General features: G+C 44.6%; 1 protein-coding gene across 7 annotated transcripts in view; it reads left to right on the top strand.

The window, feature by feature from the left end:
• The window catches only part of DOCK10 (dedicator of cytokinesis 10), a 130,542-nt gene extending 113,077 nt beyond the window's left edge, over window positions 1-17,465 (top strand). For 4 of the 7 annotated variants that reach the window (XM_085298588.1, XM_085298587.1, XM_085298589.1 and 1 more), the window contains 9 exons: window positions 13-119; window positions 598-726; window positions 1,745-1,858; window positions 7,298-7,444; window positions 8,456-8,666; window positions 10,835-11,025; window positions 11,620-11,720; window positions 12,050-12,188; window positions 16,855-17,465. In XM_085298588.1, coding sequence (XP_085154714.1) covers window positions 13-119; window positions 598-726; window positions 1,745-1,858; window positions 7,298-7,444; window positions 8,456-8,666; window positions 10,835-11,025; window positions 11,620-11,720; window positions 12,050-12,188; window positions 16,855-16,974 — 1,259 coding nt within the window. In that variant the 3' untranslated portion in view covers window positions 16,975-17,465. Of the gene's footprint in view, window positions 1-12; window positions 120-597; window positions 727-1,744; window positions 1,859-7,297; window positions 7,445-8,455; window positions 8,667-10,834; window positions 11,026-11,619; window positions 11,721-12,049; window positions 12,189-14,174; window positions 14,251-16,854 lie in introns of all 7 variants that reach the window. The other 3 variants (XM_085298590.1, XM_085298586.1, XM_085298591.1) reach the window with 2 other exon arrangements.
• The last annotated feature ends 9,870 nt before the right edge of the window (window positions 17,466-27,335 follow it).

Genomic DNA, 27,335 nt, shown 5'->3' with positions numbered 1-27,335 from the left:
TTGCACTTCAAGGCTTATTTTCCATGGGATGGCCTGCTTTTCTGAGCATTACCCCCAACATTAAAGAGGAAGGTGCTATGAAGGAAGACTCTGGGATGCAAGATACTCCCTATAATGAGGTCAGCAGCATTAACATTTATATACTCAGTCTAAATTTACAGCGTGTGTTATTTCCAAAGGAAGCCTGCCATAGGCATTACAGTAAATTACGGTAAGCGTGTGCTTCACCCAACATTAAAAGTCACACGTATTTGATTGAGCGAAATATTATTGCTGTTTTTTTAGAAAATGGTGAGGGTTGGATTTTGGCAAACTAGACCATTAAGTAGCAGAGTTGGAAGCTTGAGGTGTGAACTGCACAAAGCAAACCTGTTCTTTTGGACAGGTTGCTGAGTATTTTCTTGTTACTATTAGTTTAGTTATTTGCCTTAAGAAGGGCTAGGTCACCAATGCCTGGCTAAACACTGTGTAGTTGAACTAAACTCTAGTGTAGAAGATGGAGAATAAAAATAAAACAGGGTATATGTACTTCTGCTGTGCTGTTATTAATAAAGTGCCATCAACTGTCAAGTCACTATGGAATTTGTATCTGTGGAGTTGCAGAACATTCTCGTGGAGCAGCTGGAGCTGTGCGTTGAATACCTGTGGAAGTCAGAACGATACGAGCTTATTGCTGAGGTTAACAAGCCTATCATTGCTGTTTTTGAGAAGCAGAGAGACTTTAAGGTAAGTTGCTTTATTTTTTAAAACTTGTATTATGACAACAGTAAAGATCAGACTTCTTAGGGAGGGGGGAAAAAAGTACTTCCTTCAAAAGAAATCCTTTTTTTCCCTCTGTAATTTCCTTTTTTAATGCTTTGCATTATGAGTAAATGGAAAAACTTTGATATCATACCTTCCTCTTTTCAGCATCATTACAGCCATAAATATAGAAAAATATTTCAAATAATCAAACCTATGAAGTTCATCAAAACCACAGCAACAGAGTTCTAGCCATGCTTTGCTAAGGGACTTTTAGTTATGTTCCATATCACATGCCTGTTAGAGAAAGCTAATCTCTGTTAGACCAAAGAATGTGAATTTTTGTATGCCTTTTTAGATCAAGAGCAAATTTTCATTGCAATTAAGCTTAGAAACTGCTGTTAAACTGTTATCTTGTAACAGTTCCAGGATTTCTTCATTTCTTACTTATTCTCAAGTTCATTACATAAATTATCACCAGGTTATCCTTTAACATTTGATTTTCTTTTCTGGTTTTAAATTATATTTTAAAAAAAAAAGTATAAGTTGTGCTGTGAGGAAGCAGCTCCCTGGATGAACTTTCAGTTCACTGTCACAAGAAAGTGGTTTGAGCGGTGGCTGTGGATAGCATGTCTCTAACTCAGCCTGGAGGCCGTTGTGCGGGTGCCGTGTTCTAGGCTGCGCGTGGGACACCTGCACTTTGGGCCCTGTGAACAGGTCACTATCACTGCTGTATCAGTAGGGCTGCAAAGAGGGGTGGATATCTGATGCTCGTCTTGTCTGCCTGCGTGACCCCCTGTGCAAAGGCACCTGCTGCTGTAAAACTGTATCCTCTGAAGAAACCTTGCAGTGAGTCTTCAGTGACTGCTGGCAAGGTTAAATTCCCTTAGCATAAATGCCATCTTCACAAATGTTTAGGAATCCGGTTAAGGCAAGCCCTTCTCGTGCAGAGCCTTGGTGTCATTTTTTGGAATAAACCCTCTTTCTGCGTCTCTTCGTGCAGAGACTGTCTGATTTGTACTACGACATCCACCGCTCGTACCTGAAGGTTGCCGAAGTAGTGAATTCTGAGAAACGTCTGTTTGGGCGGTACTACCGGGTTGCGTTTTACGGGCAGGTAAGTCAGCTTGCGCTCTTTTGTCTCCACAGATTCTCAGATTTCAGCCATGTTCTTTTAATCATCATGTATTTCAAGGAAGCTAAAACAGGGAAACGTTCTGCAATGAATCGTTGGGCAAAAAGTGCATCCTGGGTAGAACTAAGGAGGGTTTTATTCGGAATAGCACTCAGTTGCGTCTGTGTAAACCGCTTCTGTGGATTTACAGTGGTGTAATGGAGAACAGACGTGTACATCAGCTTCAGTTCACGACTTTCTCGAGCAAAGCTGAGACTGAGGCCAGGGCAGTTTCAACAGCAAAACTTAAATGAAACCAGAGTACCATCTTTGGGATCTGGTCCTCATTTCTAGTGGACCTTAAAGCAGAGCTGTATGTAGTAGTAGTAGTAGTTGTTGTGTTTCTTGCTCACTCTGACTTCTGCTTTCAGGCCCCCTCTGATTCTTTGCAATATACTGTAGAGTAGTTGTATTCCCTCTGCTGTGCTTCAGCATCCTCAAAGCACTCCCTTGGCATTATTTTGTGCTTTCTCCCAGTATAAACCAGCTTAGGAGTCCAGCGTGTTCTTTTAAGACCTGTTTGGCAAGTGTACAATTTCCTTTACTCTGAAATAATCAGGTGTGTAAACAACAGACTGATGTGAATCATTCTGTTTGCTAATTAGATTTTAATGCAGAAATTTGCTCTTTTCTCCTTTTGATCTTTTTCAAGGCTGTGGTAAGTCTAGTTCTTTGCATGCTTTGTTTAATTCTCCTCACATGTCCTTCATCCTTCCTGTACTGTTACTTAACATTAACGTTCCTGTGCTCTTGATTCTTCGGTTTGTGCCAGATGAAATAACGTTGTTCCATTTGTTGTTGCATCTTAAAAACTAATTTTTGCTTGTTCAGTTACCTGAATTACAAAGCTGTATCTGTCACCACGCTGCGTGTGCGCTGTGGGGCCCAATGCTGTGTCGCCTCACCTCAGTGCAAGTTTTTCTCTCGACTTCACTGGGAGCAGGATTGGGCCTCTTCTTCTGTTGAAAAATTCAGTGTGGCACTAACGCTGTTTGAATGCAGGACTGCCTTCCTGGCCTGCGCAGCAGCTCCAAAGAGTGAGGCTGCTGTGTCAGTCCCAGGTCTATTGCTGTTGTGCTTGGAGCCCTCTGGGCAGAGCGGAAGCACGTGCCTGACGCTGCCTCCTGGCAGAGAGCGTTGGGAGTCGGAGGGCAGCGGCAGAGTCGTGGCTCTTCACGTGGACTAGCAAAACTGAGCTTGCCAAATGCAAGGAGAAAGCAAGCATCATCTGAGGAAGGGCAGGGCTTTCTTCCTGCCCAACCTTCCTCAAAATGGGGGCAGCAGAGGAGGAACCGGGATCTCCTACCTACAGCTTTGTGCCAGGGCTCTCCGTTGCACAGCAGCGCAAGTGTATGCCATCCCTCCCAGATGTCCAAGCCCAGGACTCAAAGCCAGCTGGAAGCGGGTAGACAAGCTGCAGCAACGCTGTCAAATTGTGTTAAAATCTCCATTACAGTGCAAGGACTTCTCAGCTGCCGGTGCCAGTAGGGCAACTTCATTTAAACAGCTTTAGTGCTCTAAAGTCCGACTTTCACAGCTGCATATTGCTTGGTTTATTCACTGGTGCACATGGATACTAAGCTCTAAATACAAACAAGCACAGCTTATTTCCTTCTTTTTCCAGGAGATATTTTACGGGGTAGGCAGTAGGACTGTTGTGTTTTACTTCTTGCAAAGGCATAATAACAAAAGTGTATGGCACAATGCAAATAATTAAAGGCAGATAATTCCCATCAATGTTTCTTGTGCCTTACTTACCAAGGAAAATATGACTGGATGCACAGAACTGATTAAGAAATATCCTCAAATGCAGAAGGTTTTCCAATACACCAAGCACTGTATCAGGTATAACAATTATAGGTAAGGCTTGACCAGGAAGGAAAGATAGAGAATTGTCCGTTCCTGTGTGTTGGTTGTCCCCACGTACTTCTCCCCCTGGAAGGTATCCTTCCCTCGGTTCTGTCAGCCCCTTTTTCCCGTGTGCCACTTGCTTCTGTTTTCGCTGCGTGGGTGGAAGGAATGTGGCCTGCTGTTCCCTCTGTCACCAAGAGCCCGTGCAGGCCTCTGGCCTGTTTCAGTGGCCAACTGATGTAACGTGCTGTAAGCAATTTATTTTTTTGTGCGTGCGTTTCTGGCAGATTTTGCACACTTCTTACCAAAAGCTAACCAGCTGCAGGTTTTACTTGTGTTAGACAGTTAAACCACTGTAAATGAATATGAATTGCTTTGCCCAGGCAACTACAAAGGATCCCATAGCAGGAAACTGTGTGTAGGAATGGGATGCTCAGTATGTAGGTATGGGACTCCTTTACAGTGCTACAGACACATTGCTCTGTAACATACCTGTGGGTAAATATATGTTTAAGCTCACACGCAAACAATATACTATTGCACACATGTATTCATTAAGCATTTTAGTTGTATATAAAAAAAAATAATGAGTTTTATTATATAAAAATACATACTGGTATTTCTCAACTGAAATAATACTGAGAAAACAAATAGTGGATGAAAGAATAGAGCAGATGCTGTATATATTTTGCAGTGTCAGCAGGGAGAATTCTAGAGATTTTTGGGAGAAAAGAAAATCTGCAGCTGCAAGCGAAAACTGTTCGTCTTTGTGCAAAGACGATATTTGGTCGCTGCAGGGACCATCTGGAAGGATGGATTGAACAAATAATGGTGTAGCCCTTAGGGAGGATGTAGTGGGTCGTCTTTACCCCGGAGCATTTTACCTGCCAGTTCAGAGAGTGTGTGATCATGGCTGCTGCAATGTTTCAGACTGCAAGTTCTGGTAAGGGCCTTTGATGGCATCTCATTGCACCACCGAGTGGCCATACTAGTGATGGGCCTGTTCCAGTGATTTTATTCACAAATGAGTGTTCTGAGAGGTCAGGATCCTTCTTGTTTAAAAAAAGTGCAACTTTTAAATATGCTGAATAGATGAAAACTTGTATTTTACTGATATATTTAAGTAGTCTTGCTCCTTTTCAGAGCAGTGCTAGCTAAAGGTACAGGTGAGGTTTTGTTCTCTCTCCCATCTGTGCAAGAAGTTGTAAAGGTTGGATGGCAGATTTTCAGTGGTAAGCGAACAGCAGTATTTCTTATCTCTGAAGATCAGAAGATGTTTCCTCCCTTTCAAATATGATTCAGACTTTCTTATGTGATAAAATGATCATGGTAGTTTCCTTACTGGAGAATGCAACAAGCCCGCTTGCCGTAGGAAGTGGTGTGGACACTGGCCCACTGATATAGATGAGAAAGATCCTTTCAAAAACTTTAATTCCTGGCCCTTCTTAGCTATAGATAAGTGTTCAGTGTAAAGTTGTCTGTGCAATTCTTGCTTTTCCTGTCAAATTGGAAAAAAAAATATTTCCATAAACACTCACTGAACAGCTACTTTCACGCAGGTGAGTTTTAACCTTCTAGTGAGGCTTTTGCAGATCCTCCATAGACAGACAGCAACCATGTATTGAGTAACTCTATCTGAAACTACATTGCTTTTATGCTGCTCTTCAAGATGGGGAAGGTTACAACTTCCAGATCTTACCATGCAGCAGGACTATGTACCATGGAAGAACAGCACAGGCTATATAGGGCTCTAAGGGAAATCAGCTGTTGAGGTGCATTTCCTTCCCCCCCCCAAGTCCTAGGAGTCCAGTAGGTGTTTGGCCCTGTTTGCCCATGCACTTGCCCATGCAAGTCTGGACTGCCGTTCCCTGCCAGGATGCACGTGGCTGCGTAACGATCAGCTGAAGGTGGACAGCAGCTCCGGCTCCCCGCGCCGGCTGTGGGGCCGGGGAGGCTTTTCCGGGAGAGTCGGAGCTCTGGCGAGCCCAGCGGGCCGGGGCGGCGGGCGCTCCAGGAGGGCCGGCCCTTGCGGCCCTCCCGGGCTGCCTTTCCCGGGTCACAGCTGGACTCTGCAAATCCAAGTTCAGCAGAAGCCAAAAAGCTCTTACTTGGGCGGTCGCTTACCTTCCCTTATGTTCCACTGACCGGTGTAACGGAGTTACTGCAAAGCTGCCTTGTTCTTGCAAGGCGATAACCGTCAGTATGAGAACGGTCCGGGGGTGTGCATTGATAATGTGACCTTGGCTGCTTAGTATTCTAAAATTCTTAAACTGGAGGAAATTTGGCTCCTAAAAAGCACTCAATCTCACTTTCACTGGTCTTTGCCAGACATGTAGCATATGGCAGGCAGGATTATTTATAGCTCCCAATTAACTTATGCTTGTCACTTGTCAGTTGAAGTACTCTAGGGAATATGCACTTAAATGATATCTTTTGCATTAGAGGCGAGAAAAAGCCCGTTAGTTGTTTGGGGGGGAGGGAAAGCACGAGCAAAAGCATTAACGCAGATACCTTCCTGGTGAGCCATGCAGCATCAGCACACAGGTTTGGCACTTCTCTGTAAACACTGTGTCCCAGCTAGCAAACATTCAGAGTACACTCCAAGGAGAAAGCCATCGTCCAGCTTGCTGAGTGACTAATTTGGAAAACACATGCAGTGGTTGGGTGGGGTTTGAAATATATTTTAGTTGAATGATAACAAAATCAGATAGCTTTTGACAGAAGCAATCCTGAGCAGTGTGTTTGAATAAGGTTGCATGGAACTAATGAAGTTTTCAGCTGTTTTCACCTCAAGTCTCTGTGATTTTTTTTTTTTAATGTGAATAAATTTATTAATTATCTGAGAAAGCACTGCAGTTCCCTACTGCCTCTTGGTCTGCACCGAAGCAGACCCGGCTCGGTTCGTTGGCGCTTGGGGTGCAACGGCCGTGCTCACCGCCCCGGGGACGTGGTTTTGCAGCGCCGGTGGGCTGCCGGGGCCCGGGCGCAGGAGGCACTGCCGCGGCGGCTCTGCCTGCCCACGGCTCCTAGGTAGGACGTGCCGGGAGGTGGCGAGCTGCTCGCAGCCCAGACCCAGCTGTGGTCCCCTCCAACAAGTGCTAAACCCGTGTCTGGTAGCCGAAAGTGTTTGCAGAGTGTTTCAGAAATAGTTTAAATTAATTAGATGATTTTAACCAGATGATAGAGTATTTTAATGTCCAGTTCTGAATTTGTTAGGGTTTTTGTCGTTCATATGTTGCAGCACTTTAGAGAAAACACTCACTGTTTAAACTGCTAGATATCTTACATTAATAAATCTGTGCGAGTTATTTCCTGGGTAGCTTAGGAGATACTGAACCAACGTAAATGCGCGCATCTAGGTATGTGTATAGTAGGAGTGGAGAAAGGAAAGCTTTTAGCTTAGGTGCTGGAAATGGCATTGTGGAGGCTCCAGCGGGTATATAGATGCGCTTGCATTAGGAATCAAGGCTTTCATTCAGGCTTTTCCCTGCCTGCTGTGTTCATCGTATCCTTCCATTTCTTTCCATACAGGGCTTTTTTGAAGAAGAGGAAGGTAAAGAGTATATCTATAAAGAACCCAAATTAACAGGCCTGTCTGAGATCTCTCAGCGACTGCTGAAACTTTATGCAGACAAGTTTGGAATAGAGAATGTGAAGATAATCCAGGATTCCAACAAGGTACGAAAGACGGGCTACGTCTGCACGGGGGGCAGACATGAAAGCACGGTCAGGCCGTAGCATTTATTCTGGAGGGAGCAGTGGGCATTACGAGAGGGCCACAGTAAAAGCAACGCTGGCCACAGGGAGGTGTGAACGGAGCGGAGATCAGACAGGAGCCGGAGCGCAGACTGGAGCAGGACAGGGAGCACTTACAGACCCGTGAGCTTTGCATCCAGCACACCGTGCTCTGCCTGTCCTCTGCCTTGGTTCAGCCGTAGCGGTGTATGCGCGAGGCTCCCACCCTTCTCTCTCACCTGTGGCCAGCTCTCGTGTAAGTGAAAATGGGCCTGCAGGCTCTGTGCCGGAGGCTGTTTCTGTCCCGTGATTGGTGACTGGTAAGGCAGGTAAGGCATCTGGGTAGCATTGCAACACATCCCACCCCTCGGGCTCTGCCACTGGGCAGGATTTAGCCCCAGGTCAACAGTTGGTGCCTGTGAAATAAGAAGTGGGATTACCCAGTGAAACACAGGATCGTGTGGTCATCCTTCACTGTGCAGCTTAGCATCACTCTTTCTGTCCAGCAGCTTCTGAGACAAGCATTTAACGTCATGATGACAGTATATCTACATGTCATCAGGGCTGTTTTAAGCAAATGTGGACTGAACATATGCGCGAACTCCTGCAGCCGTAGTTTTATAGCAGAATAAGCGATCCCAACGTTGTAGCTTGGCAGGGTGTCGCTGTCTCGTGCGAGCAGGAAGAGTGCAGATGCAGGTGTTTATCCTAACGGAAACCTGCGGAGCCAGGTTGTCTTCTCTCTTGTTTAAGCTTCATCCACTTTTGTCATTAGCTGTACTCAAAAATCCCACTGTTTTTGAGGGCCTTTTACTTAAATATTTTTGTATGAATTTGTGGCCTAAATATTATGTTTATCTGTAATGTCACAATAGATGAAAGCATCAGACTTGCAACAGATGCTGTGGCAGTACGTCACGCTCAGCAGTTTCATTGTTTGCCTCTGTTACGCAGGTGAACCCCAAAGACTTGGATCCAAAATACGCCTATATCCAGGTCACGTATGTCACGCCTTTCTTTGAAGAGAAAGAAGCTGAAGATCGGAAGACCGACTTCGAAATGCATCACAACATCAACCGCTTTGTGTTCGAAACGCCTTTCACGCTCTCCGGGAAGAAGCACGGAGGAGTAGAAGAGCAGTGCAAGAGGCGCACGATCCTGACAAGTACGTCTGCTGCTGCTCCCCCCTCCCCGTTCGGCTTTGGTCGGTCACAGCAGTGGATAATGCAAGTTTTTGTGCTAGTTTTTCTACAGGCAGAGTATGTTACGCAGAATGATAACTAATCTTTTCACTTTGTCCTTTTGCAAAGTATGCTCGCTCTTACAATCCTGATGACAATCTTAGATGAAGTTATTTTCATTTGTGGAATTACCAGCTCTTATTTTTTCTTATTATTGACATTATTTTTACAGTGATGTAATTTGGGAGTGGTTCTGCTGGAGGCAACCTCGCACTCGGAGCCCTTGCTGTTTTCATCACAAACAGGTCAAAGAAAGAGCAAGGCAGGGTGCATATATTTTTAAGAAGAATAAATCTTAGCAGAAATGAATATTTGTTCCATGTGGAAAGAGGATACATTATACAGTGCTTTTAAAAGTGAGAAGTAGGTGCTCTTCAGCTCAGTAGGTGCAGTCGCTACTTTAGAACAGGAATACGGAGCATTCTGTATGTCTGTTCTTACTGAGTAATGTTAAACAGAAGATGATATTCCTCATCATGATTGAAATCATCTTTTTAAAGAGAAATCTTTGAAACTACTACTGAAACTTGACCTGCCTGAATTTTGGCTGGGAGCACGAGAAACCATTTGAGACGCAGGCGTCGTTCTCGTAAGCAGCAGTGAGCAGAGAGGCCAATGTTCACAGCAAAGGCTCCGAAGGACACACAATCCAGTTTCCTACTGACTGCAGTGCATGTGCTTCCTCCAGAGGGCAAAGTGAGGAAAGCAGCTTATAGCGTAGGCTTAGTCACCTAAAAGTCTTGTTCTGACAAGTCCGAGAAGACACACTCATGTCTGGGGGCATCTTGTTACGTGTCACAGCTTTGCTTGTAAGAAGAGGAATAGAAGAGCAGCTTGTGCGTGGTTTTGCCTGTTGGGGCTTTTTTGGTTTTTAAGTGCTTGAGCGGTGCTAGATGGTTTTAGAGATCTGTATTCAGGGAGGTAGCTTAGCTGACTTGAAAGCACACTCCTTACGGTGTGTCTGGCCAAGACGGAGAAGGCTGTTCCTCCAGCAGAACGTTTTCCCTAGATTGTTACATGTTGTTTTCGTTCCTAGTGGTCTCAGCCCAGCTCCATCTTCAGTGTTAGGTGGGAATTTGACCTTTTCTCCACTGTTTTCCCCTGGCATGTGCTTCACCTTAATGCCTTTCTGTAAAGGAAACATCTTTCATTTTTCCCCCTTGGAAAAAGGAATCAAATATATTCATTTGTTGACTTTGTAAAAAGGAGTGCCCTTCATTTGAAAAGAAAACGAGGTTGGCCAGTATGCCTGGAGGAGCAGCAGAAGTTTCCTGTGCTTGGGCAGAGGTACAGGGCAGCTGGAGCAGTAAGTGCTCGGTGTGTCGCTGTTCAGCACCTGGCAGCCCGTGTTGCGCAGAGAAAGCGTCTGGCTGCAGCCTGTGGGTTGCTGGTGCTTCACCGTGCCCGGCTGTGGCCCCTGCTTCTGGCACGGGGAGTCCTTGGTCTCCTGGTGCCCCGGGGAGCAGCCGCCCGGTAGGCTGGAACTCGTTTCGCTCTGAGCTGACTTGCGGCATATGGTCACCGGAGGAAGGAGGATACAGGAGTTCGGGAGATCTTCCCAAGCGTGTAGGGAAATCGGGAAAAGACAGACAGCACGACTTAGCTCGGATGTAACGTGCGTCTCTGCCAGACCCCTGGAGATACGTGGAAGTGGCTCTGCTGCAAGGAAATGGTTTTGATGATGAATAGCTCCTCTCTCAGCACCAATTAGGGAATATAACAGCATTTAGGTTGAATGATAAAAGTACCTGCCTGCTTTTTTTCCTTTTTTCTTTTTTTTCTTTTTAAGGCAGATGTTTTAATAATTTGTTTAGTAGTGAATGGCACCAATTCAGCTAAGCATTGGAGTTTCTGCCTCTAATTTGAAATACATTTTGTGGGACTTTTGAGGTGTTTGAAGTTCAGCACTGGCTTATGATTTAATTCAGATTTGATTTTAATTTTAAATTTATTTTTAATGTTTAAATTAAAATTTCAATTTAGTTAAGTCAAAAGTTAATACAACCTAAACCTTTGATTCAATTGTTTTGCTTTCATAATTACTATCTTGTTTTGGGTGAATTTCTCTGATAAATTTCTTTCTTTTGAGTAGCCAGTCACTTGTTCCCCTATGTGAAGAAACGTATTCAAGTCATAAGCCAGACAAGCACAGAGCTGAACCCGATCGAAGTAGCGATTGATGAGATGTCCAAAAAGGTCTCTGAACTCAATCAGCTCTGCACGATGGAGGAGGTGGACATGATCAGGCTGCAGCTCAAACTCCAAGGGAGCGTCAGTGTCAAGGTAATAACAATTTGCCTTTGGTTTTATGTATCTGCCTAAATTTTTGTTCAGAGATTTCCCTCATTCCAGCCATACTTTGTCTATTTTGTACTTTTGGACATATTTTTGTATTCCAGTGCTGCTGGAGCCTGCTCTAAACACTTGAGATAATGGAAATCTTTCCATTGGTGTTGAAGTGTGTTGGATTTTATGTGCAACTATAATTAATTCTGTCAGATCTTCTCTAAATAAATGTTAAGACCTTTCTAATGAGTCTGTCTTGTGCCACTACTGTCTGTCACACAGCCAAGCATGCAGCTACGTTAAAGGGAGCTTTTTGGGGATTACTTTGGTCATTTCTTTCAAATGTGTAGCTTTCTAGATGGTTAACTGGCTGAGCATCCTCAAAGGCAAGCACAGACCTTCAGTTTGTGTAAGCTCCCTTTTTCTCTTGGAGTTCTTGGAGTTTCATCCGGACAACATCACGACTGGTGAGATGTTTTTCTCACCCACTCGACTGCCTGAGGCTAGTCCCAGGCTCTAGGACACGAGACATAGGTACTGGTTGTGATCTTGGCTGTTCTCTGCGCTCTGATCTGTACATCTTTCCCCCAGGTCAATGCAGGACCAATGGCCTATGCACGAGCTTTCCTTGAAGAAACAAATGCGAAGAGATATCCTGATAATCAAGTTAAGCTTCTGAAGGAAATCTTCAGGTAAACGTTAAGTCTAGGCTTGCCCCTTGCTGCCTCATATGAACGAATGACCAAGGAGAGTGACACTAAAGCAGTCTGAATCGCTGAATTGAAACAGACTGATTTACACCTGAGTTTACCCACTCTTACAAGTCATTCTCAGGAAAGCATGTACTGAAGTTTTGGGCTATCCTATTAGCCTATGTTCCTCTTGATCTAAGTTGTGGAATTCACTTCTAACAAGGTGTAATTTGCCGAGGAGGAAGGGAATAGTTGAATATATATATATATATATATTTTTGATTACTAAAATATTTGTATGGTTGTTCTTTGTGTGTTTGTGCTTGTAGGCAGTTTGCAGAAGCATGTGGGCAAGCTCTTGATGTCAACGAACGCCTTATTAAGGAGGACCAGTTTGAATATCAGGGAGAAATGAAGTCTCACTATAAGGATATGCTCAGCGAGCTCTCTGCAGTTATGAATGAACAGGTTAGATCATCTATTTTAGTGCTGGCTGGGCTGAATGAGGGTGGCTGGTTTCTTCTACTGACAAATGAAGCTGCAGAGCAAAACGCTGGCAGTAAAAACTGGCAGCGCAACAGTCGTTAAGCAAACTTACTTCTGCTTTTTTTTTTCCATCCACTTGTACTGTATATAATGAATCTGATGAACAAAGATTTGTCATTTCTGCCTGTCTTGCTACGTATTGAAAAGTTGAATATATGAGAGACTAATGAGGACTGAGGTCTAGAGGCATGAGAAAATAATCAATTAAGCTTTATGATTTGCTTGCTTTTATCTAAAAGCTACGATGCAAGTATTTAATTAAAATAGAAAATTGCTTTTAGGACCGAGCTTGTAACTGGAGGAAGTATCTTCCACGGTTCCTATTTGTATTCAGCTTTTGGAGCAAGAGTGGTTTATTATTATTATTATTAATGCTGTTTTAAAATATATACCATGTTGAAGCTCCATTTTAAGTGTTAGTAATTTCAGAAAGATAAGCGTTCACAGCTGTATTATGTAATGTGCATCCCAAAATGCTGAACTGGACTTCAGCTCACACTTTCAGCTGTTCCATTAAAGTGTCTGTGCAGATACTTTGTTTTCTCATTTAATTTAAATAATAGTTGAGTGATTCTGCCCAGTAAAGTGGAAATTAAAGCCTGCTTAATTTTTTCTCTGCATGGTTGTGTGTAGTTCACCTGATTGCACCTGAGAAATATTTATTCTCTAATAATTGCACTGTACTTCCAGGTGTCTATAGCGCACACCAAAGCACTGTATACATTTACCTTAACTGTTGGTATCCATGGCAGCATCTCACAGAAGGGTGTCTAATTCGTGTCCCATCGGACCATACCATTTTATTCCTCCTCACATATGAGGAGAATAACATTTTCCATTGACTTTTTTTTTTCCCCTCCATTGTTGTTGTTACTGTGGTATCAAGCTAAATTTTCACAGAGCGTAAGCATGTAGTTGCATTGAAGGCTTGGTACGTGCCAGGTAAGGGAGAGAGCAGCCCAGCGGTGGTGGTTGCTGTTTTTGCAAATTGTGTTTCCTTCCACGTTAGGAGTATAAAACTTTGTGAATCTCGTGCGTTCCATTAATGTTATTGTAACGAGTGTTTATCAGATTGCTTGTTACATTGAATGTGTAAGTGTTGAGAGCATCGTTTATTACTCACTGTTCATGCTTCTCCTGTGGAGAATTTTGCAGTTCTGTCCATTTGCATATTCTCCTGTGGAGAATATTTTTGTAATTTTGTCTACGTGCAGAGACAGTACCATATGACTTGTGTGAACTGCTGTTCCCCACAAAAATGAAAAAGTAATGGTTAAATTAGTTATGAGCAGCCCATGCGCTTCAGTGTTCATAAAATATATTCAGCGATTGCTATTAAATACTCGTACCTTTATTCATTTTTATTTCAATGAATTCTGAGGCTTCTTCGTGTAATTGGAGACTGAATGTTACAAAATTACTTGTGCATAACTATATTAATATATTGATAGGTAATGTTAATATGTTACATTTAACAACATCAGAGTTCATCCAGCAAAAGTCAAAATTGTCATCTGTTTAATCAAAATCAGCAAATCCTTACTGAAAACTAGCTTCCTGCTTGCCCTCCGTATGGGGCAACTTTTTAAACGAAAGCCCAGTTTTCTGAGCAGGATGGCTTTTTGGCACAGCTCTAGTCCTCTTGCAGCGCGTGAACTCCCTGCTTCTCTGCAGAGCATTGCCCCAGGCAATCGACACGCGGTAGGCTGTAGCCAAAATATTTATCTCACGGTTGGAAAGCGCTGGGCTCTGCCCTCTCTGTACCATTCCTTACCATGACAGTGAGATTTGCATCTTTCTCACTGTTGTATTCAAGATGGTTGTGTTTGCTCACCCACCTGTAGTGACTCTTTCATCACTGTATGTTTTTTCTCTTCTCTGTTTTGTTGTGTCTTTCTTTTCTGACAGCTCTGTCATGGTCCTTGCTTATACAGCTTCTCTTCTTCCCTGTCTAACATTTCCCTCAATGCTATAGCCAAAAGTGGTATGTTCATTTTTCTTGCATCTACTTTTTTGTTCAATGTCATGTACTTTCTTACTTGCTGGTTTTCCTATGTGGTATGTTTGTTTGGTTTCATGTCTAATGACTCCCTTGCTCAGGGAGTTCAAACAGAAAAGCCAGGGTGTACGTGAACTCCACTCTGAACACAGCAGCCTCCTAACGCCAAAGCACCCGCCAGAAGCCACGTGGTGCAGTGGCAGCAGCAGAGGTGACGGGCCGGGAGCCGGTGGAGCAGAAAGTGCCCTGGAGCTGGAGGTCTGATGCATTAAGCCAAGCCTGCCCACCACCCGCATACAGGTGTAATCAAAACACAAATTTAGCCGTGCTCTTGGTGCCACTGAGGGTGCCGACTTGGTACCTTTGTGCAAGCCTGGATTTTTGCGGCCCAGAAAGACGGGGTACAGCCCTGCACAGCAGCAGCTGTCCCAGGCTTTATTCTTCTCGGGCCCTTGGGAAGCGCTTGGGATTTGAGTTATAGGCGGGTTAGGCGGCCAGTGCGGACAGAAAGCCTGCGTGCCACCGAGTGTCCTTGTGCTCAGCTGCGCTCCCTGGCTGTCACTGCTGCTTTTGCTGATGCTGCTGGAAGCTCCCGGGGAGCATCTGAGGCACAGATGACTGCTGCTCACCCAGATTCGCTCAAACAGATACTACCGCCTAGTTTTTAAACACGATATAATCAAATTTCGGAAGAGGTCAAAAGGAGAAGAGACAGTACACAGAATTAGTTGAAATATTCTCCTGACGTTTTTGAGAAGTCAGACTCGGTGTTTATGCTAGTGCCTGAGACACCAGAGCTAAGAGTGCCTATGAAGCTGAGTGGAATGAAGAAAATAAAGTGGTAAAAAGCAAAATTGTTTTTTAGGGCCAAATTTTAACTTGCCAAAAAAAAAAAACGGGTGGGGGGGGGAAGAGAGACAGAAACTGGCAGAATTTGAGGCACTTTTACTGTGTGCACAAAGTTCTTTCATGTGTGTGCATTGTATGTATGCCCAAACATGCTTGATTGCAAAATTAACTGCATTTCAAACAGTCTTTTCCGTGCAAGATTTCATTTGTGTAATTGTTGTTAATTAGGAGCTAAGCTCTTCTGCCTTAAAGAGAGCAGAGCTTTGGGGAGTACCTGCAGAAAATGTGAAACTTCGGGTCTGACCCAATTTATGCAGTGTTCCCCTCTAATGCCTGTACGTGTGATTTGGGGAAAAGTGGAGATGCTGCTTTAAACCCTTTTATCTTACTCATCCTCGTTCTTAGAGGGCTGAGGATGGTAGGGGAGTTTTTTGTTTAAGTAAATGGAGATGCTGCACCCAGAATCACACTCAACATTTCTAACCCTCCCAACCAGAAGATGGTTGTTGCACAGGTCCTGGGAAAATGAAAAACGCTTCCTTCAGTCATTCCTCTGTCAGGAGGTCCCTGTTCTGGGGGATGCAGTGAGTTAACCAGAATGTCTCCCAGCTCGCGCCGCGATCTGGCTGGCTCAGCACACCAACAGATCCCTGGTCAGCACTTCAGGCGCAGGCGTTAAATCGAGCGGTGGCACAGCTGACCGGCAGCAAAACCTCATGAGCAAAGGGAGGGGGTGTGGAGGCCTGCAGATGGGTCCACGCACCCTGGCCCAGCAGACCCGTGCCTTAGTTCCCCTGCGTGTGAGATGGGGCACTGCTAGTGCCTGCCTCTGCAGAGCGCTGGCCGCGTAGAGCTGGGATGTCCCGAATAACGGCAAATGCCCGGGCAATGTGGGCAGCGGGAGCGGGGCATGGAGTCACGTACCTGGACACGGGCAGTGCCGCTGTGCCGCCGCGGGGCCTCTGCTCTGGTCCTCCCTGCCGCGCAGGGGCGGCGAGGGCTGACACCACCGGTGTCCCCGTTGCTGGAGGGGAAGGGGGTGATGTCCAGGTTTCTTTTGTGAGTGCTCCAGCGTGGTGCCCCGGGACGAAGGCAGGTTGGCAGTCTGCATTTATTGAGTAGGAAAGATAGCTATGACGATGGCTAACAGGAACTTATCTAGAGTAAAAGCTTCCTCAAGCAAGACTGCAAATGGGAGGAGGCAAAGCAAGTTTGGCCACTGTTTCTCTCTGAGCACGCAGCTCTGTCCGCAGCTCGGCTTGGCCTGCCTGTGCTCATTCCAGTAAAATGGCCCAAATTCATCTACCAAGCGTATTTTTGCCGCTCCCCTATGTTTTAAGCTCGGTGTGATTCCTGCATGCCCAGAACGACTGTATGGATAGAGCTGGGGCCTGCCTGGACCATGGTCTGTAGATGCTGGATGCCAAGTTTATAAAACGTGGGTGACTTCTTGGTTGCATCTGCATGGGAGTTGCTAGGGGAACATGTCTAGGGAACCCTGTGAAGTGCCGGGTGGCTCCACCTGGGGCCCCTCTGAAGCCCGGCTCAGGGGACATTGACGCCGCTGCGCCTCCGGGCAGCTCGGGGTCCCCGAGCAGGGGTCGTCTTCCTCTGTCAGCTCATTAGCATCACCCTGTAATAAAGCAGCTCTGAAATCCCTGATTAGAGAGTAAGCACTTAGGAAACCCAGGTACTTACTCACTGTTGCATTTCTTTCTCTTTTTTTCTTTTGATGCGAAGATTGCATACAAGGAGGAGTCAGCAAAGCAGCCAGGCATGGAGCGCACGTACTCGCGAGTCATCCATAGGGGCAGCTCGGCGGCTCCGGGAGCGACAAGCCCCTCGAACCCGGACACCTGACCGAGGCACGGGACGCGCGCGCCTCCGGAGGACTTCCTTATTTTTTTCCTTTTAGATTAGTAATACTGAAAATTAATTTGATCACGGACAATGCCAAGAAAAGGTTTTGTGGGTTATAATTTTAATTTATTGGAAGCCTTCACAATGGTATTTTTTAAAACTGCAAGTTTTTTTCTTTTTTTGTCTGCCCCAATATTTGCACATTTCCTATCTTTTTTCAGTTGTTGATTTTTGGTTTTGAACAGTCTTTATTAAGCCGGGCTGATCATGAAATTTCCATTGAACAGATAGCTACACAGCAAACGCTAAGTTTGCTATAAATTATAATATATCTAATACTAAGTCCTAGTATACATATATTTTAAAGGTCAGAGTGGATGTTTTATAACATTTAAGTATATTGCAATTGTAAATAGAAGATGTGTAAAATATGTCATTTTTACAAAATTTAAAAAAATATCTTTTTAGTTAATTATGACAGTACTAAGAATACGGATAACATTTCAGTTACTGTTGTATTAAAATATTTGTGTCTGTGTATAAAAGCGTCCCGAGAGCTGCGCCTCGGTGGGGAGCCTCGAGGAGGGCGGTGGCCCGGCTCCGCCGGGGAGGCCCGGCGGTGGCCCGGCGGTGGCGGCCGGCCTCGCGGGGCGCGTGCCGCTGCGTGCTGCGCGTGCGCCCCGGGAGAGCCTTGCCGAGCCGGGTTTCTCGCCTTCGCGGGGATGAAACCTGCGGGCGAGGGACGTGCGTTCGGCCGGCCCTGCCTCCACCGGGTGTCTGCCGCTCCGGCGCGGTGGCTGCGCGAGCTCCTGGCCCCCGCTCGCCCCTGCAGCGGTCGCTAGCCGTGCTGGAGGGGCTTGCGTCTGGCCCAGGCGCCGATCCGCTGCGGCAGGGCGAGTCCCCGACCGCCGAGTCACCTGGCCGTAGTCTCCTTTCGGGTAAGGTGGTCTCGCTGGATTCATCCCAAGGATTCGTTTTGCATTTATGGTGATTTGGGTACAGACTGTTTCTAATGACTGTTTACAGGAAGCGCAGCAGCTGGAGTTGTTGGGCGCCTTTGGAAATAGCCTCTATTGCAAAAGCGCGGTTTGTGCTGAGGGAATGTTGCAAACTGACATTAGGCTGATCTGGAGCCAAGCTGCGGTTCGGAAAAAGCAGGTAAGGACATCCCTGGGTGGTTTGCTCAATAGCTCGCATGCAAAACAGGTTTAATTCATAAGTGTAAGGGTGGTGGAGCTTGTTTTGTTTTTTTTAAGCTGCTGGGTTTGCAGCTCCTCTGCAGATACGAAAATCCAGCCCACTTTCTCGCAGTTACCTTATTGCTGGTGTTAAAGATGCTCAGACTTGAACTTAGCTGTGTCACTCTTCCAGATCGCTCTTTCTCTCCTGCTGTGTTCAAGCACTTTCAACATAGTTGCAGGAAAGCAATTAAAAAACACTAGCCTTAAACCAGGGTGGCAACAGGGAGAGAAAGCAAAGTATTGAACAGCGATTTGTCCCAGCCTTTGAGGAGAAGGGTGGAAACGTGTAAGGCAGCTCCTACCTTTGGAATGAAAGATGCGAGGATGGAAGATTATTACAAAGACGTGGCTTGGCCCTTCGCAGCCGTGAAGTCTAGCAACCAAAACTGCAGAGGAGAGATGTGCCAGAGCTGAGTCCAGTATCCACTCTGACCCACGAGCTATAAAAACCTAATGCAACTAAAAGGCATTTAAAACATTAATGTCTACTGTGACCTGTACACACTATAGGAAAGGGCTGTTTTCATATAATGACTGCTTTTCAAGCTTTTAGGATTTCGTGAGGGTCTACGCTAATTCTTTTTTTCTGACAAAAAAGTTTATAAAGCTGCTTTCTGAAACTCATTGTTTAAGGCAGCCACCAGAACATGTTCACCCATTCTCTGGGTGGAGGTTTTACCCAGTGAAAGGTCATAAGCAATTTCACGGTGTATTCTTACAGCTGGGTTTATTTTCCAGTCACTTCTGAAAGTGATTGTCTGGACTTATCTTCTTAGGATGGAATTTTCCTCCAAAAAACAAACAACTTTTTGTCATTTGTTTTCTTTCACGCTTTAATGATCAGCTGAAGACGGGTAAAACGCAGAGCACAGCAGTTTAGGGAAGGAGGTCGGACGAGGCAGGCAGCGTGTGCAACAGCAGGTGCATTTCCCAAGTGCTAACGTTTGTAGGTATTACTTTCGCTGCAGGATGGAGAGCGCTGTAGTGGCATGAGCATTAACGTCACGGGGGACCGGACAGATGTGGTGCTGAGAAATGCTGGAGTCAACATTTTAATCGTACTGCTTGAGTAGGGGGAAGGAGTAACTTAAAGATGGGCAGTGACTACAGCTGCCAGTACTACTTGAAGTCTTCATCTGCGCTCTTGATAGTGTGTAGAATTGTGTAGATGTTTTAACAGATGAAATGTTGACAGCAAGACAGCGTAAACAAATATATATTACCCAAATGACAGATTTTTAGGCTAGCAGGCAGAACGTTATGTACATATGCTAGTAGCTGACTTAAGACTAGCTGTTGATATCTGTTGGTACTCAGCATGTTCAACTCTTTCACATTCAAATTATTTGTTTAAGAGTGAAAATCTCCATTTTTCCCTGTTACACCTTTATGGCAAATAATTCTGCGTACAAAGACTTTTAAATGCAGACTGAGAAGTTGTAGAACAGAAGAACCACAGTTACAGGAGAGGAATGTTGCATCTTCATGTAGCTGCTGGAACGAGTCCACGTTTGATCCTTTGCATCTGTGACAAGGAATGAGCAGGATGGCTGAGTGTGGTGGGCTCCTCGCCAAGAGAGCTGGGGCCAGGCAGGTTGTCTTGGCCTCTTCGGGTTTGTCATGCTGGAAAGTGATAAATGACTTCATTTAGGAAAAATCGAAAGTATTTCAGCACACAGTATATGTTTGCAGCAGATTTGTGAAGGTATAATATCTTAAGGTGAGCAATCAAGCCAGGAGCCAATTATCCATAAATTAATTATAACTAGGGTTGGTTTTGCTACATTATTATTCTTTTTGTACCCTATGGTATGACTCTGATACTGCTAAAGAGATGAAATATTCTGCTACTTGACTTGCAACAAGCTTATTTTCAAATTTTATTTGTATAAGAAATCATGTCCCTCTTTGCATTTATGACTAGAAGAGTGCTCTTGAGGTTTGGGGGAAGGTGTGTGGATTTTTTAGGCAATGTGCTATCTTGGCACTGTATACAAAAGTAGTGTGACAGCACAGACAGGTGGTGGCTTCTCCCAGGGTGCTGTTAAGATTTTCAGGAAGTGCTAACATCTACCTTCAACCGTGGCATCTCAGCTAAATATAAGGAAAAAGAACCACTTGTAGTGTCTTTGCAGTCTATTTGCACTTCTGTAGATACCATTTTAAAATACCATTTTATGTTAAGGCTTGATTCACAGAAAAATTTCATGAAGAGTTAATAAATAGCAGATACTTTGATAAGCATCGATAGAGAGTACAGCAGATAGCAGTTATTAACTGTGTCAAAAGCTCCAACACCTTTGAGTGGTGTTATCTGTGAAAGTGGTTTTTAGCTGGTGTCCCTGGGGATCTATGGATCCCTGTATATGATCTTCAGAAGAGATCTAAGCAAAGCAGGTCTGTTGGCATTAGTTTAATTTACAGAAATCTACACTGCAAAGCTTTTATGGGTCTGAGAGAGTCTGCAAATCAAAATGGTTTGGAAATCTGTAATTTATAGTGTGTAATGCTCATGTGTACAGTTTACTTGTTGATCATTTAGTCATTTTTAACAAAAAGAAGCTTTTTTTAAAAAAAAAAAAAAAAAAAAAAAAGTGGTCTAGGGAGGGGCTAGCCAGCTGAGCTGAGTCTTGGTTTGCAGCACTTTCGTATTTTTGCCCTAGCTTTTATTAAATGCCTTAGTGATGGCCAAGGGGACATCACAGAAAAGTGAGGGTTTTTTTTGTTTTGTTTTTGTTTTGTTTTGTTTTCCTGTGAACCTGTTCCAGCCCTGCTGGTGCCTCCAGCACAGTCTGCGCTGACTCTGCAGTCCTGCTGAGGGACAAGGCAAGGGATGCTCTTATGCCAGTGGAAGTGTCAAAGCAAGAGGTCCCTTTATCAGCAAGGCCAGTTCTCAGGGGACGTAACCCCTTCCTGGCACTCCCGTGGATCAGGCCAGGGTCCGGGAGCATACCCTGGACACTGACACTGGGATATGCAAGTTGCTGCAGAAACCATGGCCTCAGCAGACATGAGGCGCTCTGTGGTCCTCAAATTTTTTCTTAAGTGTATAGCAATAGTTCTGAATATTCAATGATAAAGATACCTCTCCTTTTACAGTTCCCACTAACCCAGTGAATTGCCTGAGCTAGCTGGAGAATTGGGGAAGTTGAGCATGTTTCATGTAAACGGCAGGATCTCTAAGGCTGGGGATTGCTTGGAGCAGAGGCATCAGAAGGGCACAGAGAGATGAACTCCTTTGGACAAGGATTCGCTCTCCACTTTGTCCGTGCAGTACATCACGTGCTATTTCTTTCCCACAATGTAAATAATCTAGCTCTTATGGTTCATAAGAAGTTTTGTGTGTCCCTTTTTTAGGATGAATTAATAAATGCGTGGTTATGTCATGCAGTTTAACTCATTTGAGTAGGACTCATCTCTGACTCTCAAGATACCCTCCTTTCCAGGCCAGATACACTCTTTACATTTTAACATCTCCCTAACAAATCTTCTTACTAGCTCTCTTGTGATATCTTTGCATCGTAAATTGTTGCTTGAGTCACAAATAAATATCACGGTATGGTAATTAGAGGGAAAATATCTGTAGCTTAGTTCCTGGGCAGACTCAATACCTGGTGGGAGAAGGCTGTGAAGTTTCGCTTTAACATTTTTAACATGCCATTACTGTGGGCCCCCTTGTGATGCCTGGCCAGCATCATGGACTTGAGGAGGTGCCTTGCTGCCCTGACAGTTGGTTTTCTGCAGTGTTTGTAATAGAAAATTCCACCTTAGAAACTAGAAGGACAAAACACAGTCTTTCAACACCAGGCACAGCCCCTTGGGTGCAGATAAGGCACGCAAGGAGCATCTGAGCCTCAGGGACTTTTGCCACTACTTCAATTTATTATGTGAGTAATGTGAAGCTTCTGGTCATTGGACATAGTACCTTCCAGAAGCCCTAAACTCAGCCTAAGAAGCAAAATTACTAGAATAAGCATCTCCTAAAGCCAAGTATCTAAACCGCTCTGGGAGAATGAGAGCTCAGCTAGCAGCAGCCTCAGTAAACTTCATCTTCTGGCAGTCTCCGGCACAGGCTGCCCAGCAGTGGCCTGCGGACTCTGCCTGGAAACCCAGACTGACCCCTGCTTGGGCTCGAGATCTTGAGACTTTTGGAAGTGTCTCAGGCTGCTCCAGAGCCTGGAGCTGCAGGTGCTTTGCCTGCGCAGCCTGGGCTTGGCTTTGGGAAAAGTAGGTGTACCCTCTAAAGGCCTGGCTGGTTTCCTAGGTGAGTTCCCATTTGTTCCTTTACTGGTGTGAGCTAGTGCGGGAATGCAAGGAGCACAAATGGAGACTGAGCATGGCCAAGCTGGCAGGACAACACTGGCACCACGACCCTCTTAATTCTTCCCACACCAACTATTAGAAGTGAAAATACTAAAGGAGTGTGGGAGAAGGTAGGAGGTGTCAAAGCACGGGGGCTGCAGCGTGCTGGGTTTTTTCACATCCCCTGTGAGCTGGTCTCCATCCCCTCAGAGTGCCATGAGGGACAAGGCATGATAAGGGTATTTTATTTCTTGTATCTTGCTAAAGGAGTTCTGAGTCAGACCTGATGGGGTTTTAGGAGTGTAACGTTATTAACGATCTGGTGTCAAGTGCTCCTCTCAGAGGGCAGTGTGGGAAGCAGATGCCTTTCACCAGCATGTGCTGCTGGGAAGCTGCCATTGGATCTTTCTAGATTAAATGTTTTAACCCCTTACAGACATCTCTGCTAACTCTGTTGCTACACTGCCAAAATTAGTGAAAGTTTCACTTAGATTAATAGCAGGTTAAGAATATCAATGACCTGTACAAACAGAGAGGGGAGATTTAGCCGTTGTCTACAGGATAAAACAGTAATCAAGATGATGGGTGTATCACTCAGCTCTCATTAAAGCAATGTCGCTCCATAGACTTCATTGGAGCTCCTTCGAGCCCTCCCCATCCATCGTATACGAGTTGCTTGCTATCCTGAATGTCCTGGGGGAGCAATCTAGGGGAGCTGCTAAGGAATAGTTTCCCATGAAAGTTGAGGGAAATGAAGCTGAAAAGCCAAAAAGCCCAGCTGGTCCTACCTGCACCCAGTGCTGGGGGGGGGGCAACTCTGTCCTGTGTGGGACCTGATGTGGCTGTGACCCCCTAGGGCCAAGGCAGAACAGGAGCTGCCACCAGCACCTGCAGCCATTTCTGAGTCCAAAATGTCACGCTCGTGCTGTGGCCTCTGAGCTGGATGGAGGGTGCCCAGCATACTCAGGGAGGGACTTGCTGCTTTGCAACCTGCATGTCTCTTAATTGCTGTTGAGAAAAAAATGGAATTTTACCTTGCATAACTATCTCTGCTTTATAGCAATTAGTGACCTTAATAGTAGGGAGAAAGCAAGCACAGCAGTGTGTAGGCAGGCGTGCCACCTGACTTAGCTTCCATTAGGGCTCGCTGTTTCTCTCCCCTTGAACACCTTTGGTCAATGTGAGAGACAGATGCATTTGTCTTGATTCCCAGATCAATGATCGTACAAAACTCATCTGTTTTGCTCCCTTCCTTTCATTCTGTAGATGTTTTACACCGAAGGGAGTTATGTGACCCCTAAAAGGAGGGAGAAACTTGCTTCCCTCTGAGCCTTGCTCACAGCCCATTCTCTGCCCACCTTCATGCTGGACCCAGTCAAACATCCCCAGTAAGAAGTCTTCTTTACTGAGTCCTCTGCAACACTGGCAATGGCTCTAAAGAAGTTAAAACCCATCCATTTTGTGTTTCTAGTGAAGGAAAGGGAACTCTTCTCCTGCCCTAAAAGCACTGGCAGAGGTGACTTGAGGGAAAGGTGAGGCAGGTGGAAGCTTTTGGGGCTGCACCAAGTCTTTCAAAGGGGCAAGAACTGAAAGGCAGAAAAACTGAGGGTGAAGTCAGCCTGACTTCATTTAAAGGTGAGCTTAAGGGCTCTCCAATTCCTTCTCTGGCTGAATAAAGGGAGTTGATGAGAGATGTCCTTTCCACCAAGGAAGGAGATCTTCCTGCACCAGCCTAAAATTGAGCAACTTGAAAGAAACTTTGTAGCACACAAGAAATTATTTATGTTTGTTACTTGGTTGAAGTTATGCCAACACCCCTAAAGGAGTTAAGCATTATACATATTTTATGTTTAATCACATCTTTAGTGACACTCAACCACAACCAAAAGCTTAAATTTCAATTAGAGGGAGATGTATTAAATGTTTAATAGGAATCATTCCTTACAGGGTAATTATATCTTAACATTCACTAGAGAGATGTTACTTTGGCAACGTAATGTTGATCTGAACAGGGATTTTTTTTTCTGGATAATATCCAAACGACAAACTGGATGATGATCTGTACCAGTCATGATTGTCATGCTTGCAATTCACAGCTGTTTTCCATTTGATTTTTGGTGTGTTCGTGGCTGTTTTCCTAATTTGCCTCCAGAAAGGCCTTGTGCTAGCTTGCATATTGCAAGTATGTAGTTGCAATCCATGCTGCCTATGCACAGGCCCAGGTTTGAAAAGAGTGAAATTAGATTCATGTGCAACTTTGAAGGAGTATTTTTGGAGCTCAGTGTGAGAAATGTTGTCTAACGTGGCTAAAAACTGTCAGGCTTCATGTACATTTTGTTTCAGTTCTGAGCATTTTTGAAATTGGTATCTGCTCACACAAAAGAATATTTCAACTACAACTAACATGAGAGGATGAATTCTAAAGACAAATGGCTTATCCAGGATGTGTAAAAAGTATTTGCCATGGATTTGACTCCAGTTCCCAATTTTTAATGAGTTTAGTATGCATGTAAAGGACTTCTGTGGTAATACTTATATTATCACATAAATACTCAGTTTCTCCCTCTCAACAAGCAAATTAAAGCCATAAGGTAAAGTTTGAACCAAGGGATTTAAAAGCGAAGAATGTGCATAATATTGAATGCAAAAAGAGATGTGCAATTTTGACAAAAGCATCCAAGCACTAGGCAGAATGAACAGTTAATTAGAAAGTGTTTCTCACTTAAGAGAATCATACTCCTATAACTAAAATGAATCCAAAAGATGAAGACTAGGCAGGCCCATGTGTGATTATTATTAGAATAACAAGAGGGACCTTCAGCTTCACCATCCCTGTATCATCTCTGTTTTAGTGTGAGCTATTCATGCAGGAAAAAACTCAGTGCAGACTCACCTGGCCCCATATGTGTTTTCCTGCTCCTCTTGTCTTAACCTTTGGTTTCTGGTGGCTCCAGCCCTGGAAAAGTGGATTATCTTCTCCAACTCTCTTTTTGCACTATGAGGATACCAAAGTACTTGACAGTGATGTGCATTGGGCATAAGAGAAGGGATATCAGATGTCTCCTCATGTGAGTTTTGCACATATGGGAATATTCAATAGTTAATTACTGGGCTGTTCCTTAGTAGATCCTGGTCACTTTGGGGGTATTGTTGTGAAAACACAAAAGGGCTACAGGGCCATACACTACTCAGACTGCTGTAGTAACTTGCAGTCTGTTTATTTGTGTTTTCTGTTTTTATGCATTATTTCCTCCAACCTATTTTGATCCAGAAGCTGGAAACACTGGCAATGAAACAAAACATTTGTATTTGCCATAGAAACTAGTGAATAAAGAGAAGGCACAAAGCATCGAGAGCTACTGAAACCATGTGCTCGTGGGACTGATAATGGAGGAGTAGGGCTGAACGAGAAGAGCCTGGAAATGCGTCCTTCCAGGTAAATGCACCAGTACCATTACATGGCTTTGCTGATGAAACACTAGTGCTACAAGACAGGAAGAAAGGTGAATACTAGTGATGAACATACCAGGCTGAAAGCTAAACGCCAACTGAGACAACTATACAATCAGAAACCTGATGGTTTAAATTATTATTCTCTTTTCACTGTGTTGTTTGGGTTATTTGCTTTTGTGGTAGCCCCAAGTATTTGCATCCTGACAAGAAAGGACACAACACCCGTGCCAGGGAGCACACACTGCAGAACAACAGAATGAAAATCTGCTTGTAAGTCTTTTATGCTCCCAGATTACAGTGAGTCAGCAGTGCTACATAAAACCACAGACTTTTCTTTCGCTTCCAGGTTTAATGGAAAGTCAGATGTGCATGCACAGGACAAAACAAAAAACAGCTCTTGAGAGAGATCAAAGTTTGAGTGCAGACTTCAATATGCCCAAAGTTAAGAACTGCTTGGTTAGATACTTCAGAAAGATCAAAAGTGCTTGAAAAGCCCAGACTCCCAACTCAGTGTGTCCAAAGGTTGTAGCATTCAGATTGCGAGGTTAAAGGGACATTAGTTCGTGCCTCACTATAAACTGCATACAGTTTTAGAGCAGTTGTAATCATGCAGTCTCCACTGGGCTACATCAAATCTTCCAGGTATTTCAAATGGATGCTCCTCTCTAGTGTGTGCTGAGCTACAGGTGTGATCAGAGCAGATACCAGAATGCAGACTCAAAACTGTTACTGGAGTTAGAGTCTGCAACTTGCCCAGTCTTTGAGAGAACAGGTTTACAAAGAGATTTCCTTCCTGAATACAATGATCAAGAGTCATAGGTAGATTTGTGAGCCTGGGAGTAACAGCTGGCTTGAGGTGTCCAGTAGTTATCAAATTATTTGTTGTCAGATGCTTGTCTCAAAGGACAAGTTTGAAAGCTACTGTTGCCTGCTTGAATACACAAAATGAGATTTTGGAGAGGTCTACTTCATTTGGAAAATACATGGCCAGCACAAACTGTGTTTCAGGTCATGTTGTTAAAGGAGGCTGGTGTTCATGGCACATGCTCTGAAAGGTAGACAGATTTCTCTGTGCTGAACAGCTAGCTACCAGCTCCCAGGACTGCTGGCTGCTGTTGGAGGCTCTCACTTCTTGCAGGCTTCCTGATGGAGTCAAAGGGAGGAGCTTCTGACATGGTTTTTAGAGGGTCTATTTGGATGGGACCAATTTGCAGGAAAGCAAAGATTTATTGGATTTGGTTGTCACTTGTGGAGAGTGCAACTTCCAGAGCTGCAGAGCCTCAAAATGCTTTATGAATGAGGGAGATACTCCAAGTGTGGGAGTCCTACAAGTAGGACACAAGCAAAAATGCAGAGGGAGTCAAG

Source organism: Rhea americana, unplaced genomic scaffold (genome assembly GCF_003343005.1).
Source record: "Rhea americana isolate MKP2758 unplaced genomic scaffold, rheAme1 scaffold_14, whole genome shotgun sequence".
In the NCBI taxonomy this organism is placed as follows: Eukaryota; Metazoa; Chordata; class Aves; order Rheiformes; family Rheidae; genus Rhea; species Rhea americana.
Note: the sequence above shows the minus strand (reverse complement) of the source record. Positions and strands in the feature narration are given on the sequence as shown.